Below are 18,715 nucleotides of genomic sequence, written 5' to 3' on the forward strand. Positions count from 1 at the left end.
TCCTCTGCCGAAATGGCGCTGAATACTTTTTTCTTCATCGTCTTTCATCCTTTTTCAGAAAAACAGTAAGATGCTTCTCCTCTGCATTTCGCTATTTCTGTCTTCAAAATCCGTTCATGTTTCCCTCTTCTATTCTGTTTAATTGAACCAGTTAAAAAGCATAATTAGCATTTAAATATCTGTTCTACAGGATCTCCCCCTACACGCCCCCCCTCACCTTAGTCCCTCCTCCTTCTCTCTCTCTCTCTCAGTTTCTCCATGTCTCTGTCGCTACGGCAACCAATGCCTTTTCCCACTCTGACACACTGGCTTGCTCCCACTCCCTTCATCAGCAGCGAGAGGTAGGCAATGTGGACTGATGTCTGTCTCCAATGTGTGTGTGTGTGTGTGTGTGTATGTGGTGTCATTGCTGGAGCATTAAACAGCGTTACAGGAACTGGCTGCAGCTATTGAGTTGTTGCCTGAGTCAGGAACTGCTTTAATGCTCAGTGGATATATCCACAGGTGTGTGTGCGTGCGTCTGTGCGTGTTGTGCGTCTCAGCATATGGTTTGTTTCCGCTGTATCTCTTCGGCGCGTGCGTGTAAATGGTTTCATTGCTGCGAATGTGTGTTCGCGTCCGTTTGCAAGTGTGCAGTGTTGGTACTGGATGTTTTGCGAGTGTGTTGATGGTTTTTACGTTTGCGTACAGTACGACTGTATGGCACGCGAGGGTGCGCGTGTGTTTGTGCTCTCTCTCTCAGCGAGGCTTCTCATCCCCTGCAGCCGTCTGTTATGGTCTTTCAGCAGGTGTCAGGACTGAGCTCTGTCTCCCCCCCCCCCTTTAAAGAGATGATCGGAGGAACAGCCAGCCAGTGAAGAGAGAGAAGCCATGGAGACATGGTAAGGGAAAGTGGAGGGAGGCGTCAACAACAACACAAGCGGAACAGCTGCTTATCAGTGTGGACATCCGTCGCCTCCCATCCTAGTCGGCTGCTTTTGGCCATGTTCCTGAAAACGTCTGGCTTGACTGTTAACGTCTTGCATTACTGTCACGATTTCACTTGTTTCCACCTCCTAGCTCCATCTCTGGGGTGATTCCTCTCTGGCACCTCCTGCTGGTTGCTATGGTTGCCTGCCCCACTTCCAGTGGCTCCGAGGGCGAACGGCAGGAGGGGCCGGGCGAGATGCAGCTGTCCGTCACGGCCCAGGCCACTCCCACTCCGCTCTGGGCCGTGGACTGGGGCCCCACGCAGCTGCTGGAGGATGAGACGCATCACTTCCTGTCCAGTCAGGAAACGGAGGGCACGAAGGCGGCTACGGCCGAAGCGTGGTTGCGCCGTCACGACGCGCTGGCTACACAAACCCAGCAGCAGCCATTATCCATCGAAGCCAGAGATTCAGGCGTGGAACAAGAACAGGAGGCAGAAGAAAGAGAGGTTGAAGAAGGTGGGGAGAAGGTGTAGCTTTGGGCAATAAGGACTCCAAATCGCACAATGCTCTTCTTTTGTAGCTTCATCTTTGCAAACAAACTTTAAGAGCTTTAAGCAAAAGAAAAGATTCAGTTCAGTTTCACTTCTGCAGTTCTCTCCCTTTACCTTCTCTTACCTACCTAGCTTCCATCTTTGTTATTCTCTTTTCTCTCCATTTTTGTAACCCCTTTATTTATTCTTTAATTCATTTTACCCTCCCTCCCTCCATCTTTTCTTTTTGGGTGTAGTGGATCCCCAGTTCTACGTGACCGTGACCATCTCATCTCTGCTGATTCTCTTGGCGGTCATCATCTCAGCCAAACTCTGGTGAGGCACTTTCATCACTGTTGCGGGCATGTGTGTATGTTCAGACACTGTGACACATCCCTACAAACTCTGTGTGTGTGTGTGTCAGGCTGATAATGCTGCAGTTCACACACCAGGCTTTCTTGCTGTTATCTCTCAGCGGACGCGTTACACAGGGACATTTATGGCTCTGTAAGACCCGTAGCGCTGTTGTCATTAGCTGTGTGTGTGTGTGTGTGTGTGTGTGTGTGTGTGGGTGGTCTGTGAGATAGCATTTACAGTTTCTTTCAAAGCTTTTGTTTGAATGAGTTGATGGCCCAGAAGCTCACATCACGGTGTGTGCACTTGTTTGGACCAAAGCTGTTTATTCACACAGCTCAGTATAATCATGAATGAAGTCTGAAAAGCCTCATCTAGTTCTAAACCACATCTCAGTTATGATGTACATCTTACCATGTGTAATAACTTGTCCGTTAATAATGTGATCTCCGTATTGCAACTGGAAATGTATTATTGTCACACATCTTTACAATATGTTTCCGTGGACACCTGTAAGTGAATACAGATATAACACAACAGATTATATTCTAGACAGCTGGATTCTATTCCCCCGCGTATTAACTGGCAGCTGCGTCCGTGCGGCGAGCGGATTCGGACCCTCCTGCACCTCACGCTGCGCTTCGGCTTGTCACATTAACTCGGCTGCTGGCAATTTGTTGTGCCCGTGTTCATGGGGAGATGAAACGAAGGCGCCGTCCGCATGCGGCATTCTCTCTGCGTTAGCCCCGCCCCCTCCTAACGACCCGCCACCGTTTATGGCTTCTCACTCGGAGCAGAACCTGATTTGGCACTCTCCATCAGTCTGTGTGTGTGTGTGTGTGTGTGGTAGGAATATTACATCTGCGGGACCTGTCTACCTGCAGCTCTTAGTCAAGCCCATCAATTGACTAAAGGATGCAGTTTGACAAACAGCAACCTTTTCTTTTAGGCGGGCCCTCACAACCTCCCTGCCGCCCTCTCTGTCTTTAGCTAATAAAAACCTTATCGTTCAGGCCGAAGTCGCCTGGAGAGAACGCTCGTGGCCGCTGAGATATCAGTAGCTGGGGCATCTCACTTTCTCTCTGTGAATTGCTAATGGGCTCCCACTTCCCACTTTCTCACAAGCTTTTCTCTTTTATCTTCTCTCTCTCTCTCTCTCTCTCTCTCTCTCTCTCTCTCTATCTGTGTCTCTCCCTCAGCTACGATCGCAGCCTCTCACAACGTCCTCCCCCTCTCTCTCTCTCCGTCTCACGCTCCCTGGCCCAAGAGGACAGCAGGCATGCACTACCCAGCAGCCCCTCCTTCCCTGACAGAGAGAGGTAGAGGGTGCGTGTGTGTGTTCGTGTGCGCGCGTGTGCCAACCCGAGGTAACTGTGCTGAAATGTGTGTGTTAAAGGGGATACAAGAACATGTGCAAAGGAGGCAGAAAACTAAGAACTAAATAGATTGCTTACACAGTTTGTGAGATTAGATTTTTGCCAATTCAAATGTAGAATGTAATCGTGTTTGTGTTTTTATTGACCGTTCATACTGAACAGCAGAGACAGGGAGAGGCAAAGAGGGGGAAAAAGTCTGTCAAATCCCTGTCTTTCTCCAGCCAGGGGATTTTGAAGTTAATCTCATGCACGATAAACCATGATTTATTTCATCCACTTCCTTTCTTTCCATCTCTCGCTCTCTCTCCCTGCTCCATCCATCCCTCCTCATGCAGAATTCCGGTGGTCAACCTCTGAGAAGTCGACCGCACCAAGCTCGATAATCACCACCCCCTCCCCCCACAACACCCCACCTCCCCGGGGCCCGGTGTCAACGTTTGAGTGGGTGCGCGGCCGGGTGCCCATGGATGTGAACAGCACGCGTGGACCCCTCGCCAGCCGCCCCTCCCTCGGATGTGCCCCCCACCAACCATGTTGCCATCGTGCAGCTATTTACGCAGGCTTAACGAGCGCCGCCTGCTTGCTTAGCTGCATCGCCTCACCGCTGGTTTACGGTCTCCGGCCGAGATTAAACGATCAGGATTCGTCCACTCTCTTGCGCGGGCACTCCCGGCTGCTGTGTTCTGTGTAGCATCTGTCAAGGCTCGACCGTCTTGCGCGAAAGACTCTGGCCTATTTTCTCTGGCTCTCTATCCAAACTGTTCAGTTTTATATAGTTGCGTCACCCCTGGCAACAGCAAACGTGGGAAGTTCACTGCCATAGAAGTCCATAGAATGCGGCTCCACTGTAATTTTCACAGCTGTTTTGTAACTGTAATGTACGCACGCGCAACCCCAACCACAAACGTCCTTCTCGTTTCGGTCACCGCGCGCTGTGATGGACTGCACCTCCGCCTTCGGCATCTGTTGGGATACCGCGCTGTGATGTCGGAGAGAGCCGGAGTTGGTGCAATTCCTCCCCACTGCGCTTGAGTGTGGCGTCGAAAGGTTTGTTCCGACAAGCAGATGCGTTTTGAGGGCGCACTGGTGGCCTCGGAGGAGGCATGCTGAGGTGCGGCGCTGCCCAAGGTGTGTTCCTGTGCCTCACCTTCCTTCTAGGCCAAAACCGAAGAAAACCCTTTTTAAAATTTATGACCAAAAGTTCTGGTATTGTATTGCATTGTATTTATCTAAAGAAATTTGCTTCTTTGAAAGCATTAGGCTCCAGGCCAGGTTTAAGGACTGGAGTTCAGTTCAGCTGAGATACAGTTTCATAAAACCATTCTGTAAAAGAGCTTCTTAACAGAGTAGCAGATCATACTGGGAGCTTGTGGTTTTGGGAGGCTGTGTTTCAGCAAGGGAAAGGTGCAAAGTGCAAGGTCCTTTGTTCTGCTCGTCCAGAGATGACAAGAATTCACAGAGGGAGACTCCCCTCCCTGCACAATTTAACGTTGTCCTGGTTGTAACATTTAACTCCATTCAGCTCAAAGACAGCTAAGCATTCCGCTGATGAGGAAATGAAGCGGAAAACGAGAGGAAAATGCCAAACGGTGCAGTGGTGCGCCGGGATTGGGACAGGGGGGCCTGGATGTAGCAGAATGAATATGAGTGTAGATACAAGAAGCAGCCTGAAGACATTTCTCTGCAAGTGATGGCTTTCATGAAACATTTTGTGATACAGGATTGGTTTGGTCTTTGTTTTATAGACGAAAGCAGTGAGAAATTATAAATATCCTGTATTTACATGTCTGGGATCATTTTACCCATCTGGGATAGTTGGTTTAAAATACTTGGCTTTATGGAACCAAGATTCAGTTACAAGCTGTGATATCATGTATTATTTGTGCAATGTAGTTTTATATCATTACAAGTAGCATTGCCTTAAATACTGTTTATGGTTCATTGTACAAAAAGATCAATAAAAACAAATCAATCCCTGATGTTTTAAAAGTACTGAAATATGGACTTTTAGTATTGCTTGTGACATTGTGGACACGTGTGGACTCTTCACAAGCAGATATTTGGAAGAAGTCATTAAACATTCTACATGGAAACAAACTCCCATCCTCACCCAGGGTCTCTCTGATGCATGCACACACACCCCTCATCATCTCACACATGCAGGTGTGCAGCTGCAAGAGTTCACAGAAGCCATCTGTTCTGGGAGACTGTGAAACACTGACACTCAGTCGCACCGACTGAAATTAACACTACTATTTATAGAGGAGGGGGGTAGAATGAGAGAAGACAGTACGTTAAAAAAAACTGCATCAAGATAGAGAGCAACAGAGAAAGACACTGTTAATATAAAAATGGATCATCTCTCACACTCGTCTCTTTTGGAGAGGGTGCCAGGAGTTAATTGCTGCCATTAACGTCATGCAGGGGAAATGGAACGAAAGAGGCAGAATGCAAAGGAGAGAAAAATGATGGTTCCAGGCAGTGCCTAACAATTTGTGTGGTAGAGCAGACACTCGTAGGCAAAACACATCTGGAGGGATGTGATGGCTCTAATGGTGCATGTTTCGGTGTGTACGATCAGTGTGTGTGTGTAAGAGATAATTAATGCCATGACCTCTAAACAGACAAAGCTCCCTCTGTGACTAAACATTTGCCACCACTTAACACCAGAGAGAGAGAGAGAGAGAGGGGGGGGGGGATGAACATTATGACGGAGTGGTGATAGATGGAAAATGTTTATTCCTTTATCAATTTACATCCTAATTATGGATTAACGAAACTCAAAACACTCCAAGAAGGAAAATGAATAGGGATTAAGCTAAAACATTTACAGCACAAGCATACACACATACACTGGGACGCGGTTTCTCTTGCTCAAACACACACACACACGTGCGCGCGTGCACACACACTCACACACAGTCTTCAACAAGGAGCTTGTATTGGTAATGTTGCAATTACATGATGTCTGCACAGCCTTGTTCTGAGAAAGCTGAAATCTGCTCACTAGTCCTTCTGGGCATGTAAATCCAGCTGTCTGCCAGTGTTTGTCTGTCCTGGGTTTGTGAGTGAGTTCATCAGGGAGCCTGTAACGCGTAGCCTCGGTCCGGATCTTTCTGCGCCTCTGCGCTCAGTTAGACTTGGACCAGATCTTGCCACTCCCGCGAAGCCTGTAACACACACAGAACCAACATTCAGGCAGTAAAATGCTATAGTGTCTGTCTACCTCATCAACGCTGAACAATAAAGGATATAATAAACTGCACTGTAAGTAAGATTATTTTAAAAAACAACAACAAACAAACAAGGTAAAGGTTGCAATTAAAGTGACCCTCCAGTGACAAGCATGGCGCGGGGTCGTTGGGGGGCATCCTACTAATCTGCTGATCAACCTCATCTACAAAGAACCTCCAGCTGTTTTGTTTTCACGAGGCTTCAGCACAATTAGCAGATCGTCGGGGCATAATTAAACCTGTGGGTCTGTCAATAAATCACATAACGCTTAACCAGGGCAAAGTGGAACTACAGCAAACACTTAATACTAATGAAACTAATGACTGCAGACCCGTGCTCCCTCGCTGCCTTTCCCCAACGCTTCATTAGACGCACAAGTCTCAGGTTTAACATGGCTGCTGCGATTCCAGGGCTGAGTCAGGGCTGAATCAGGGCTCTCACATGTCACTCATCCTGGGTTGAGTGCCTGGCCCAGTCCTCCGCAGGGCAGTTTAACAGGGCATGTACCACATGTCTCAGCGGTGGCAGTCTTAGGACAGTTTAAACAGAGCATGACTGACTGGCTGACTGGCTGACTGCTGTAGTCCATGACTACTATAGCAACTGCTCCAACCTAGGTACATGCCAACTCACCCTTTGACTTTTGAACTCTTTTTGCCTGGTTGTCGTGGTTCCTGAGAAGAGGCGGGGTCTCGTGGCTCTGCAGGTTGATCCGCGTCTTGATTGGATGCTGCACCGCCAGGGGCAGGCCCAGACGATGGAGAAGCAGAGCTAGCCTTCAGTGTTTTCTGTAGGTTTGACACCTGGCCAAGAGATGAGAATGTTTACACTGGGAATTATATCCGCAAGCCCCCCAAAAACAAACGCACACTCTGAAACAAAAGTGCTCCGAGCAGTTCTCAAGGGATGTGCCACAAACCCAGCTCAGTTTGGATTTGCCTTCTGACAGCGGGACTCAGAAAACCCAGCATTCCCCATCAAGTCTAATCTACGTCATGGAAGCGAAGATCAATTCAAATCCGATTATGGTTGGCGCCAACGCAGGCTTCAGCAGTGCATGTTCGAATCTTGTCAGAAAGAAAATTCATCAGCGTAAGGAACAGGGTCACGGTGTCCAAACTGTCCAAGAGAACGGCCCTGAAGTAGCCGGGCTCGGAGGCGTGGAAGGCGGTGAGCAGCCAGGCGTGTGGCGGTGTAGAATTCACAATGAATTGTCTTTCTGACAACATTATTGTAGGGTATTGAAGAAAAGCACATGCACTATAAATACTTGCTGTCTGAAGTGCATACACACATCTCTATATGACATGTAATTATTGGGAGGTGGGACAATGTGACAACTCACAAGCAGCTAAATTAGACCATCAAAAACACCGCAAATAAATAAAAAGCAGCTAAACTGAATGAACAGTAAAACATAATTGTTCTCACTGGGTCTGTAACTACTGCCTTAAGCTACACTCATCAGCCGGTTTGAAATACATCAAAGATCTTTTGAATTGGAGAGTGAGCCTCCATCCAATAGCTTTGAAATGGGGCCTTCCACAAAGCACTAAGATATCTTGATTGTTCTCCCACAACACACTAGTATTGCAACAGAAGGCTTGAGAAGACTACAGATCTGTACTTCACACCGTGGCTTATGTCAGGAGGATAAATGAGATCCTCCAGAGTCTAAAACTTCACACTGTTGAGACTCGAATGAGTCAAAGTAGAAGTCAGAAGCCTGTTACGCCCAAAATCCCACCATGTATACCACCAAGGATGTCCACTTACCATTCTGAGACAAACTGAAAGTGTCATGATGCAGTAACAAGGGATGTATTTAACAGTCCTTTGGACAAGATAACACACTTACTAACCTCAGTCTCCACTTGAACTTTGACCTTTAGTTGGCTCTCTCTGTACTGATTAGCTCTGGAGACCTGCTCCTCAATTCCACAAAGCACCGCCTCACATCCCGCACACCTGACAGAGACAGAAAAAGAGAGAGAGACACAACGGTTTGTATCACATACACACTGTAGTGCACAACACAAACAAGCATTCTGGTGGTGTAACATCCCTCTTCAGTCAATGTTTACACATGCTCTCTCTGACGCAGAGCGCCCGGCGTCCCATGAGGCTCTCTTGCCAGCTTAACACACACACACACACACACACACACACACACACACACACACACACACACACACACACACACACACACACACACACACACACACACACACACACACACTCCACCATGCTCACCACTCCTGCAGCGTGTTGGCTATGTTGGGAAGCTCATTGGGGCCGAGGTCGCGGCCTACGCTGAAGTCCACCTCCACCTGCTGGTTGCGCTGGTCCAGCTTGCCGTGGATGATATCGCAGTAGACAGCCTCGATGAGCAGGTCCTCCAGCTCACGCACGTTCTTCAGCTCCAGCTGCTGCAGTAGCAGCGAGTACGGCAGACACTGCGACCACACACAGCGCATGGACCCCCATCACTCTCAGCACCACTCAGCATTACAAACCCCGCCTCCCCCTGCCTGCGTCAGTGTAGACCTGTCCTGATACTGCAGTTTCCAACTCACACCCTTCCTAAAATAGTGACAGTTGATACCATTATCATTAAACAGGCGGGTGGAGGGTGGTGTCAGACAAAAACGGTCCCTCTTGGCTTACTTTACTTATGATTGGTGCTAGCAGGGCTAAACACTGCAGTGGCATGAAATATCATTTTAGTAGCACACAGAGGAATACAGTTTGAAACATTGTCTTTATCAGGTTTGAAGTGTATACTATTACAGCCCCATCGATATGCATCCTATTTAAACCAAATAACATTATTCCACTCTCATTCCCTAATCTTGTAACTACTACCATATCTTTCACTGTTAGATACTGAATACGTCATAGCATTTGCTAAAAAATGTTCTGCAAAATCAATAATTCAATAATAAACAGTTCAAGAAAGTAAAGGCTGCAGGCAAAAAAGATCGATAAAGTTTTGCCCTTCTTTCAACACAGCTGCATTTTCTGTGTAAGAAGCAATAACAGGACATCCACATCGTTTAAAGCACTGGTAAAGGCGGGGAGAGAAAAAAAAAAACAAATTTATATAAACTTTCACATTTTCACGTTCGAGTACATTTAAAGTTAGTGGATATTGCATTTCCTGAAAAAAGTTCCTTCAAGGGCACAGTAGCCCTCTGCACTACAGGCACAGTAGATACGCCCCCAGTGTTGATGTTCCCTACTGTAGAATTTATCTGTGGCATTCAGAATATATAACGTTGATGAACTGCTAATAGAACTGAGTAGGTACCTTAAGGTTGGAAGCTAAGCTGATGATCGACAGGTGTCGGAGTTTGTTCTTCTGGGATGGGGTAAGTTCAGGGAGAGAGGCCTCCCTCTCTGAGGAGCACAAACACCCACACAAGCGTCAGAGGAACCCGGTATGCCACAGCAGAACCCATGAAGCCTGTGTCCTTATGGTTTACCTTTGTAGTCAGAATAGGTTCCATATGCGAAGAGATTGAGGAGCTGATAGACGGGAGCGTGAGGGCCCACCTCCAGCTGGAGGGACAGAGCAAGTGCGAGACAGACAGAATACCGATAACATGAAGGTGTGGCAGCACTTGGAAACTGGCTGTTTATAATGACACTGTAACATTTACATTAATATATATCACATCAGCATGATGCAGAACAAAAATTAGGATCATGCACTTTTCTCTCAATGGTTCCTTTCTCGGTTATTATTATGATCTTTATTAAATCGGCATCAATAAAGTAAACCTGAGGTTACGCAAAGAAAACATGACATGTAACTCTTAAATCTTACCCCAGTGAACAAGGAAGTATGTAAAGAAGAAAAAAAACTATAACACTTTTCTGGAAAATCGATATAATCTATGGTGATGTCACAGTCTGATTTATATGCCATAAACATGGAGAATGTACACTGATGGGTAGGTTAACTCTACTAGGTAGACTGAGCTTGGCTGGCATTAGGCCTGTGCGCAAGTGTGTATGTGCTACCTCTCGAACGTTGGGCAACTCCAGTATGTCTGAGAAAACATAAAGTCCAGGTGTCTCCAACAAAGAACTGATAGCCTGAGCCAAAGCAGAACCAGATAGAGACAGCAGCTGATCCACCTCCATCTGAGAGCATGAAAGAAAGATGTAAAGTGATATTTGATATTTTTTTGGATATTGTACCATATGGCAGAGATACGTTGTAAGGCAATCAAGGAAAATGAAAAGATAATTAAAACGTGAAGAGTATACACAAGCTACTGAAGATGACAGATGCTGTAAAATGTGCGATGTTAGACAAAAATATACCCAGCTGTCAAAACATTTGTAATGCGTGTCATTAAAATTCTGTAAATTCTGTGGTTTCAGCAACGTTTATTTGTCAGGGAGCTGCACCAAAAGAGCAGAAATTAAAATGACAACAGGAACGTAGCACACAAGACGTGTGCTTTTACCAAGTAACGAAATAAAGCCAGACGTGGTTTAAGCGATGAAACGATGTAGGCATTTTAGGTTCATGGACGTACACAGAAATTTGTGACATGTGGCTGGACTTTAAAATGAGCAGAACGACTCGCAAAACGGGGACGAGGAGTAGAAGCCAGTTAGTAGCTAGCAAGTTACGGAACGACCTGTCGGATTAATGCGCTAATAACGTTTAAGAGTGACCGAGGCAGCTGGAGTACATGTGAGGATTAGACTTGCTGCAAAAAAAGATCATTAAGAAGTGGCATCAGTGCGCAGTTTTAACGGAGCACGCCGGTACTAGCAGGCTAGCTAGTGCTACATGAGCTAAGCTAGCTAGAAAGTACAGGCCCGAGTTCGCTTTAACCGCATTTCATAGTTTACTGACTGTATCACAGACTGCACTAAATATGCTTCAGTGTGAGTTAGCAAATGGTGTCATTATGTGTTCGCTTTGAGTGAATATTAATGAAAAACGTTCACCTTTATAATGATAAACAAGGTAGTCTTGCTCGCTCCCCGTCGTCCCAGTGATACTTCCGTTAGCTGACGTTCCACAACAAAACAACGACTTGTCTGATAGGACGAAACGGAGGTGTTGTTTGGGGGTGGGGGTGGAAGAATAGGGCAGGCCGGCATTAAGCCTCGTTAGCGCCACCTATCGTTAGTGTGGAAGACAGCACCACGCTGCAATCATGAAAAACAGGAACGTACGGACAAAAAGTAACGAAACAGGCAAATAATAAAAAGCAAAAATAAGATTTAGCTGGACATAAAAGGTGGTAGTAAATTATTTGAAAACTGGTGTTAAATTCTTTTTACAATGTAAAATAGGTTAATACATGCTAATTAAATTAAAAAAAGGTTTTAATAAACCAAATTCAAAAAATATTTTTGAGGTTTAAGAACTGGTGAAAACTGGTAGAAGATTTAAGTTCCTCTTAAAGCCCAGTTTAGTCTGTAGGGCAGCTAATATAGTGATTCAAAGACAGGGGTATTAAAACAGACGAGTCTCTTAATAACACAGTATTATACTTTGATTCTATTACAAACAAAGACAGAGTTCTCCTATTCAATGGCAAGGTCATGTCAAAAGTGTATACCAGCTCTTTATTAAAGATATCTTTTTAAGGAAAGACGATGCTTCTCTCTCTCTCTCTCTCTCTCTCTCTCTCTCTCTCTCTCTCTCTCTCTCTCTCTCTCTCTCTCTCTCTCTCTCTTTCTCACATGCTACGACTGAAAGCAGGTCAAATTGCCCTTTAGATAAAAAAAAAAGTCAAAATACCAAATAATTCTGACACAACCAACTTTCTTATATAGATAATTACATCTGTAATCCTGCACATGCATTTCTGCCTGATTTGGAAATATACATGTTTTCATGTTTGTACAAAAGCAGCTCACATTATTGTTACAGTGCGGTCTCGTATTTACATAAACCTCTGCTTATTAAATCTTAAACCTGATGATTTTGAATGGTACATTCTATATGTCAAGTAGACATAGAGAATATATGTATATAGTCAAGTGGATTAAATCCAGCCCTTAACTTAGTGTTTCTAAATGTCATATGGAGTTTTCGAATTTTTTTTAGATAATTTTGGATAATAGTTTAATGTGTTTTAGTTAATATTTTAATCTCTATATTTTCATGTGTTTTGTTCCTATAAAACATTAGTTCTTAAACACCCCAAAAGGCTCTCTGTAGTGCCTCAAAACACCAATCTCCAGTCAGATTTGTATCTTCACAGGGTCACAGGGTTACAATCAGTAACCACAAAGAAACCAAAACCCAACCAAATTCAGTACATATCCAGGTCTTTTTATTAATGAAAAAATAGTGGGGAAAGGCACAGTAGATTGCATTCGAAAGCAACATTCAAACATCAAAATATACGTGGTGTCTTCTTTACAATATCACAATTCTATTCACAGTATTTTCTATGGATGCTGTGGCATTTGATTTAATCTGTACTGACGGCATCCATCTCACAGATCCGTTTGTAAAGGAAGTCACAGGGCACGTCGAACCAGCTCTTAGAGTGGGACTCCAGCACAGCACAGTCTTCACCATGTTCACCCCCAGACTGATGATTATTGGGTTCTTTCTCCCATTCATTCCAGTACCTATAGGGGGCAGCAGTGAGCAGAGGGCGTCAGAAGATAAGCAAGGTTACAAACTCTGCTCCCAACTCCTGTCAGACTTGGTGTCAGATGGTGAACGAGCCAAAGACATGGATACTTTTAGTTATAAGTATTTGAACATGTACGTATGTGTGTATATGTGAATCTATGTTGCATGCATGTTTACATGCTCTTACGTTTTATTGACAAGCGTGTTGTCCACCCATTTCCACACCCCTTCCACTTCAGTATCTGACAAGCCAATCCAGTAATGGTAGTCATACCCGCCAAAACTACGAGCCAAGTTCGCAAGGGCATCCTATATCCAAATAAATGCACAAACCAAAGTAAATAACAACAATAAATAACAATATAATAATAATAATAATAATAATGATAATAATAATAATAATAAAAAGAAGAAGAAGAAGAAGGAGAATTCATTAATGAAATTAAATGTAAACAAAAAAACCCCCAAACAAACACTACACTTCCACTTGGAACAAAGAATCTACACAAAATGCAAGCTATTATCGTTTACATTTTGTTTGTATAGCTGGAACTGAGCAATTTAGTGAGCCACTTCCTGCCACAGACTCCCCCCCACTGTCTTACATGTTGCTCATGGGTGTGCAGTATTGCTAGATAGCTGCCCATGGATGCACAGTTCTCCTTGCTGTGCTCCCAGTTCAGCTTGTCGTCACTGTAGTAATAGCACTTCCCCTCGAGATGGGTCCAGCCCCCAGGACACGGTTGGCACTTCCTCACTGGAAAATACGGATGTGGGTCAGTGGGGGGTGGGGGCAGTGGGGTTGGAGGCCGGGGGGTGGGGTGCATATATCCCCCTCCCCAATAACTCCTGCTCACACCACTCATATAATGTGTTTAATTGGGTTTTTCATATAAAAAATTTTTAAAAAGCTGAAATGAAACCTACACCTCTGATTTTTGACAAGTCTGTGCAACAACCATGAAGCAATTCTGCCTTGTCTGAGAACCAGGTTGTCATAAAAGCTCCATTCATGCCACTCCCTAACAGACGTGTCTGACATTAACAAAACCAAATGAGAGCAAATGTCATTGAAAAGGAGCATAGTCAACAGGGCAGATTGTGGTCTTTGTGAAAATGGCACACTTCCAAGCTCTCGCTGATGCAGCCATCCTTCCTGCCGCAGTAGCTGTACTTTGCCATGTGGGACGTGTGTGTCTGAAGCTTTCTCACCAGGCCTGGAGCAGCTCTTCCCCAGAGCAGTGTAATCGGAGCACAGGCGGGAATAGCGTTCCTGCACAGAGCTCAGCTTCAGGGACACTGTGGAAACTTCCACGCTGCATGGGCTGGAAGAACCCCTGGACCGACTGTTAGTCACTGCAGGAGATGTGTGTGCGTGTGTGTGTGTATGAGAGAGAGAGAGAAGGAGAGAGAGAGAGAGAGAGAGAGAGAGACAATAAAAGATAACTTTCTGAAAAAGTATCCATTTAGTTTCTTCTTTGAAAGGCTAAACCATAGAAACAGAGACATTCCTGACAGACCTTGCTTATGTGTGGAAGTGTATTTACTTACAGAGAACACCCAGTACTATGTTCACACAAACAGAGGCCAGCAGAGCGATGAATATGAAAACAGAAATCTGTCCCTTCAAACATTCCATTCCTTTCATGACACCTCCTGGGATGTAAGAATTGAGTGTCACTGAGTCATGGTTGTTAATCACAAGGTCTTAAAACACAGATTCATGCAATGGATTGAATTACAGCTGCAAATTTGTGAATGGACGTCCCTCCATGATGTGTAATTGCTCTGACCTGACCCCTTCTCTGCCACCCACCAGTATCCAAACACACACATACATGTGTATTACCTTGGCTGCCCTGTGACGTGTAGAGTATAGGTTTATTTCCTCTGCCTGATGCATCCTCTGTGAACTCTTGCAACGTGTTGTAGTTCTCAGTATCCGCCATGTCTCTCAGTCTCCGAATACCCAAAAAGTCACACAACCACCGTGTTTTTCCCTCCCAAAAATACAGAAGCTTAATTTGCTGGATTTAGGAGATTTATTGGCAGTCCACAACTCTGTCTCAGGTCTTTATGATCACAGAGTGTGGTCTTGTTATCCGTGCGGTAGCCAGCTGCCTGTCTGTGGTGTCGAGTGACGAGAGGACCTGGAGAGTTGAAGATGTCTTGGGAAGAAATCACTTCTGTATGCCTTTCCTTCCGACCAAGTCCAGACTTGCTCTTTCCTGCTTTTATCCACCCGCCTACTCACACTCTTCCCCCTTATGTACAGACACGCAAATGTCCCATAATCTATGAGTCAGAGAGAGAAGGGGAGAAGGTGAAGGAGTGTATGAGTGAGAGTGAAAGAGAGAGGGGGGGAGGGAGAGAGAGAGAGGGGGAGAGAGAGAGAGAGGGAGGGAGAGAGAGGGAGGGAGAGAGAGAGAAAGGGAGGGAGAGAGAGAGAAAGGGAGGGAGCTAGAGAGACAGAGAGTAGTAAGAGAGGGAGAGAGAGAGAGAGTAGTAAGAGAGGGAGAGAGAGAGAGGGTAAGAGAGGATAAGAGGGGCTAAGAGAGGTCGTTGCCAAACAGCAGGGCTCCAGAGGGGGGCAGGAACTAGCGGGAAACGAGAGATAAAGTAGGGGTTGAGCAATTCTGAAATAAACCCAATCAACATTTAAAAACTGCTGTGATATGGAAGTAGAAATTTCATAACTTAAAAAATAGGAACATTGAGAACTAGAACATTTTGTGTACAAGGACTGACTCATCTCATTCACAAAACATTTTATAACACTCCACTCATTAATTCCGATACATCAGTTTTTGTTCACTTATGTTCATGTCTAAATAGTTTGCACAGGTGTATGTGTTTATGGAAAATATATTATTCAACGAGGAATGATTTTCAGGTCTCCAAGCAGCTCAATCCCTGCCTGTTAATCACAACACCCGCACCGATCGTCCTCGCCTGAATACTAATTCTCTCCACCCGTTCCCCTACTGAATGCTTCCTATGTAAACATTTTTCCCCCTCTCTATCATCGCAAAGTTTTTTTTTTTTTGCCTCGTTCCTTCATATAATACCTTCTAGTAAAATCCTGATTTCCTTTTGATCATGCCTGTTACTCTGCTTGGTTTGTTTTTTGACTCAGGATTTTTGGATTGTTGATTTGGGACTTTTGCGCTCTCTCACTTTGGTTATGACGCTAGCCTATTCTCATGATTTTTGTCTTTTGGAATGTGTTTTTGGTCCTGTTCACTCTCCTCTCCACCTCGTGTGTGGATCCCTTCCTGCCAGTGTTTTGTTACAATGATTTACTTAATTCCTTCAAAATCTTTCTTCTGGGAGTTAAACTCCCAGAAATCACTCAGTGAATACTCAATGTAGCTGACTGTCTCTGCATTCCAAGAGCACATGACTAATTTGTTTTCAATGTGGGTGACTAAGCACATGCATTTTCTAAATCAATGAAACGAGTAAACAAAACAGTTATATCATTCTGATTACATGCATGGTAAACATTGACAGTGCTTTCAGACAGTGCTTACAGCCAGCAATGGACAAGATAGAGTGAGAGAGAGAGAGAGAGAGAGAGAGAGAGAGAGAGAGAGAGAGAGAGAGCACAGTGTGAGGCAGGGAAGGCATGCCTCAAGATGCTTTTCTGTACTAGAACACAGATGGAATGAACTCCCACAATCCCCACACACTACAAGTAGTATGTACCTTCCTTGGGTGCATTCTCCCTGACAGAGTTTTATCTTATATCCCTGGACTCAGTTCTAGTGTACTAGTATAAGGATTTGTTCCAGGAAGATGTCTAAACGACACTGTTGGTTGCACTGGAAGAGTGTCTGCTAAGTGCTTTAACTGTAAATGTAAATGTGGACAAAACTGAGATGAGACATTGATCTAAGTTCAAACCATGACAGCGCAGTTGGACATCAGAGTTCTCTCACCCGGGTTGGTATGGTGAAACATGACAGTGCATTTTCTCCTATGTTGTAAGACCTTAAAATGTTTTTTGGACCTCAAAATGCAAATATTATGCTCCAAGTCAACCAGATTATGCAAAACATTGCAAAGCTCACACACTTTTCAGGCTTTACAGATATTTTTTATTCCAGTTGAACCAATCCCTCTAACACATTTAGGATTTCAGATAAGTAACTTATAAAAATAAATAAAATGTAATAAAAATACAAATATTACAAAATATTCAGTGAAGCAAAACATACACAACACATACAGGATGAATACAACACAAATGTTTGTCAGTTACGGTAAATCATGAACTTATTCATTAAAAACGGTTGGTGGATTTTTTGGTTTGTGTATGTATGTACCAGTTTGGGAAATACCCGAACAAAACGAACATTTTGAATGGGAAAGCGAACCATTTAAGCTGCTTTCCAAGGCTGATTTCACAAACCTGACCTGACCTCAGAGAGATAAGACCTACCGTGTCCAAAAGGACATTCTGTAGTTATGAGCCTGTCTAGGCTGGGAGGCTGTAACACATGGTCTGAGTGCAAAGCGCTACTAATGAATAATGGGATGCAAACCAGACAAACAAGCTGATGACAAAGGTCAAGGGTATTTACAATTTTGGTGTTCAAAGACAAGAAACTGGTGCAATAATGTCAGGGGTGACCCAGGCCAACACAACAAACACAACCACAGTAGAAACAAAAAGAAACATACATTGACTACACTGGTATAAACAGAGATAAACCAACACCCAAACAAAACGGCAGCCACTCCCTACGACCAGTGTGTAGCTACTATATAGAGGACAACAAATACAAGAAACATATTATCCAGCAACCAAACCAATAAGGCACAAAGAAAGCTATAAATCAAGGGGCAAATCCAAAGTCATACAGACAAAGCCAAGCAAACACAAGATAAAAATGCAGTGACAAGTCAACACTAGTAACACCAATCTCCTCTCTAATAAGCCCCAAGCCCCCCCAGTTATGTGTGGACCTCTACCCAGAAGTTCCACATTAAGAAATACTTTAAGAATTATAACAATTATAAAACACCAAATACATCTAAGCCAGGGACAGGGTGTCAGCTACCACATTCTCACTTCCTTTTTTGTGTAGGATATTCAAGTTGAAGCCTTGTACAATGAGGGACCAGCACATAAAATGCTGGTTTGTGTTTGCCATATGGCTAAGAAAGACCAAGGGATTATGGTCAGTATATACCGTAATCGGCTGAGAATTGCCGTCAATATAGACTTCGAAATGCTGCAGCGCTAAACAAGAGAGCAGGTGTCTCTTTTTCTATGGTTCTCTATGCTAATTGATGTTTTACAAATTTCTTTGAGAAATTACAAACAGGGTGTTCTAAGCCTCGGGTGTCCCCTGCATGAGGACAGCACCAGCACCTACACCATTAGTATCAACCTCCAGTAAAAAGGGACGCGTGCAGTCAGGAGCAGCCAGAAGTGGTGTATGGCATAATAATGCTTTAATAGCATCAAAAACATCCTGGCACATAGGGGACCACTCAAAGGGAACTTTCTCAAGGAGTAGGTTTGTTAGAGGTGTCACAACTACAGACACATTTCTACAAAAACATCTGTAAAAACCAGCCATACCCAGAAAACATCTGAGACTCTGTTTGTTGTCCAGGACATGAAAGGACAGAATGGCCTGGACTTTGGCATCCCGAGGACGAACCATCCCATGGCCA

The 18,715-nt window shown here is 44.5% G+C and overlaps 3 protein-coding genes across 4 annotated transcripts; 1 reads left to right on the top strand and 2 right to left on the bottom strand.

Annotated features, from left to right (window-relative positions):
* The first annotated feature begins 223 nt into the window (after positions 1–223).
* Positions 224–5,268, top strand: pianp (PILR alpha associated neural protein). 2 transcript variants are annotated; one of them, XM_026999180.2, is made up of 6 exons: positions 224–341; positions 786–881; positions 1,060–1,427; positions 1,699–1,777; positions 2,995–3,114; positions 3,507–5,268. In XM_026999180.2, exons 2-6 carry the CDS (start codon positions 871–873, stop codon positions 3,526–3,528), a joined length of 600 nt encoding a protein of 199 aa, XP_026854981.2. In that variant the 5' UTR covers positions 224–341; positions 786–870; the 3' UTR covers positions 3,529–5,268. The 2 variants fall into 2 exon arrangements, with proteins under 2 accessions (XP_026854981.2, XP_035386878.1); XM_035530985.1 differs by lacking the exon at positions 224–341 and having other exon boundaries at positions 672–881; positions 2,995–3,121.
* A 619-nt stretch (positions 5,269–5,887) lies between these two features.
* Positions 5,888–11,465, bottom strand: cops7a (COP9 constitutive photomorphogenic homolog subunit 7A). Its single transcript, XM_026999161.2, has 8 exons — positions 11,377–11,465; positions 10,432–10,554; positions 9,891–9,966; positions 9,716–9,804; positions 8,659–8,861; positions 8,268–8,373; positions 7,039–7,208; positions 5,888–6,341 (listed from the first exon to the last, which is right to left on the bottom strand). The coding sequence occupies exons 2-8, from the start codon at positions 10,552–10,554 to the stop codon at positions 6,302–6,304; spliced, it is 807 nt and encodes a 268-aa protein (XP_026854962.1). The 5' UTR covers positions 11,377–11,465; the 3' UTR covers positions 5,888–6,301.
* A 1,229-nt stretch (positions 11,466–12,694) lies between these two features.
* si:ch73-86n18.1 (uncharacterized protein LOC564061 homolog) lies at positions 12,695–15,390 on the bottom strand. Its single transcript, XM_026999165.2, has 6 exons — positions 14,877–15,390; positions 14,579–14,683; positions 14,240–14,383; positions 13,633–13,784; positions 13,215–13,336; positions 12,695–13,020 (listed from the first exon to the last, which is right to left on the bottom strand). Exons 1-6 carry the CDS (start codon positions 14,974–14,976, stop codon positions 12,858–12,860), a joined length of 786 nt encoding a protein of 261 aa, XP_026854966.2. The 5' UTR covers positions 14,977–15,390; the 3' UTR covers positions 12,695–12,857.
* Positions 15,391–18,715: the final 3,325 nt, after the last annotated feature.

This window comes from Electrophorus electricus, chromosome 10 (assembly GCF_013358815.1).
Source record: "Electrophorus electricus isolate fEleEle1 chromosome 10, fEleEle1.pri, whole genome shotgun sequence".
Taxonomy (NCBI): Eukaryota; Metazoa; Chordata; class Actinopteri; order Gymnotiformes; family Gymnotidae; genus Electrophorus; species Electrophorus electricus.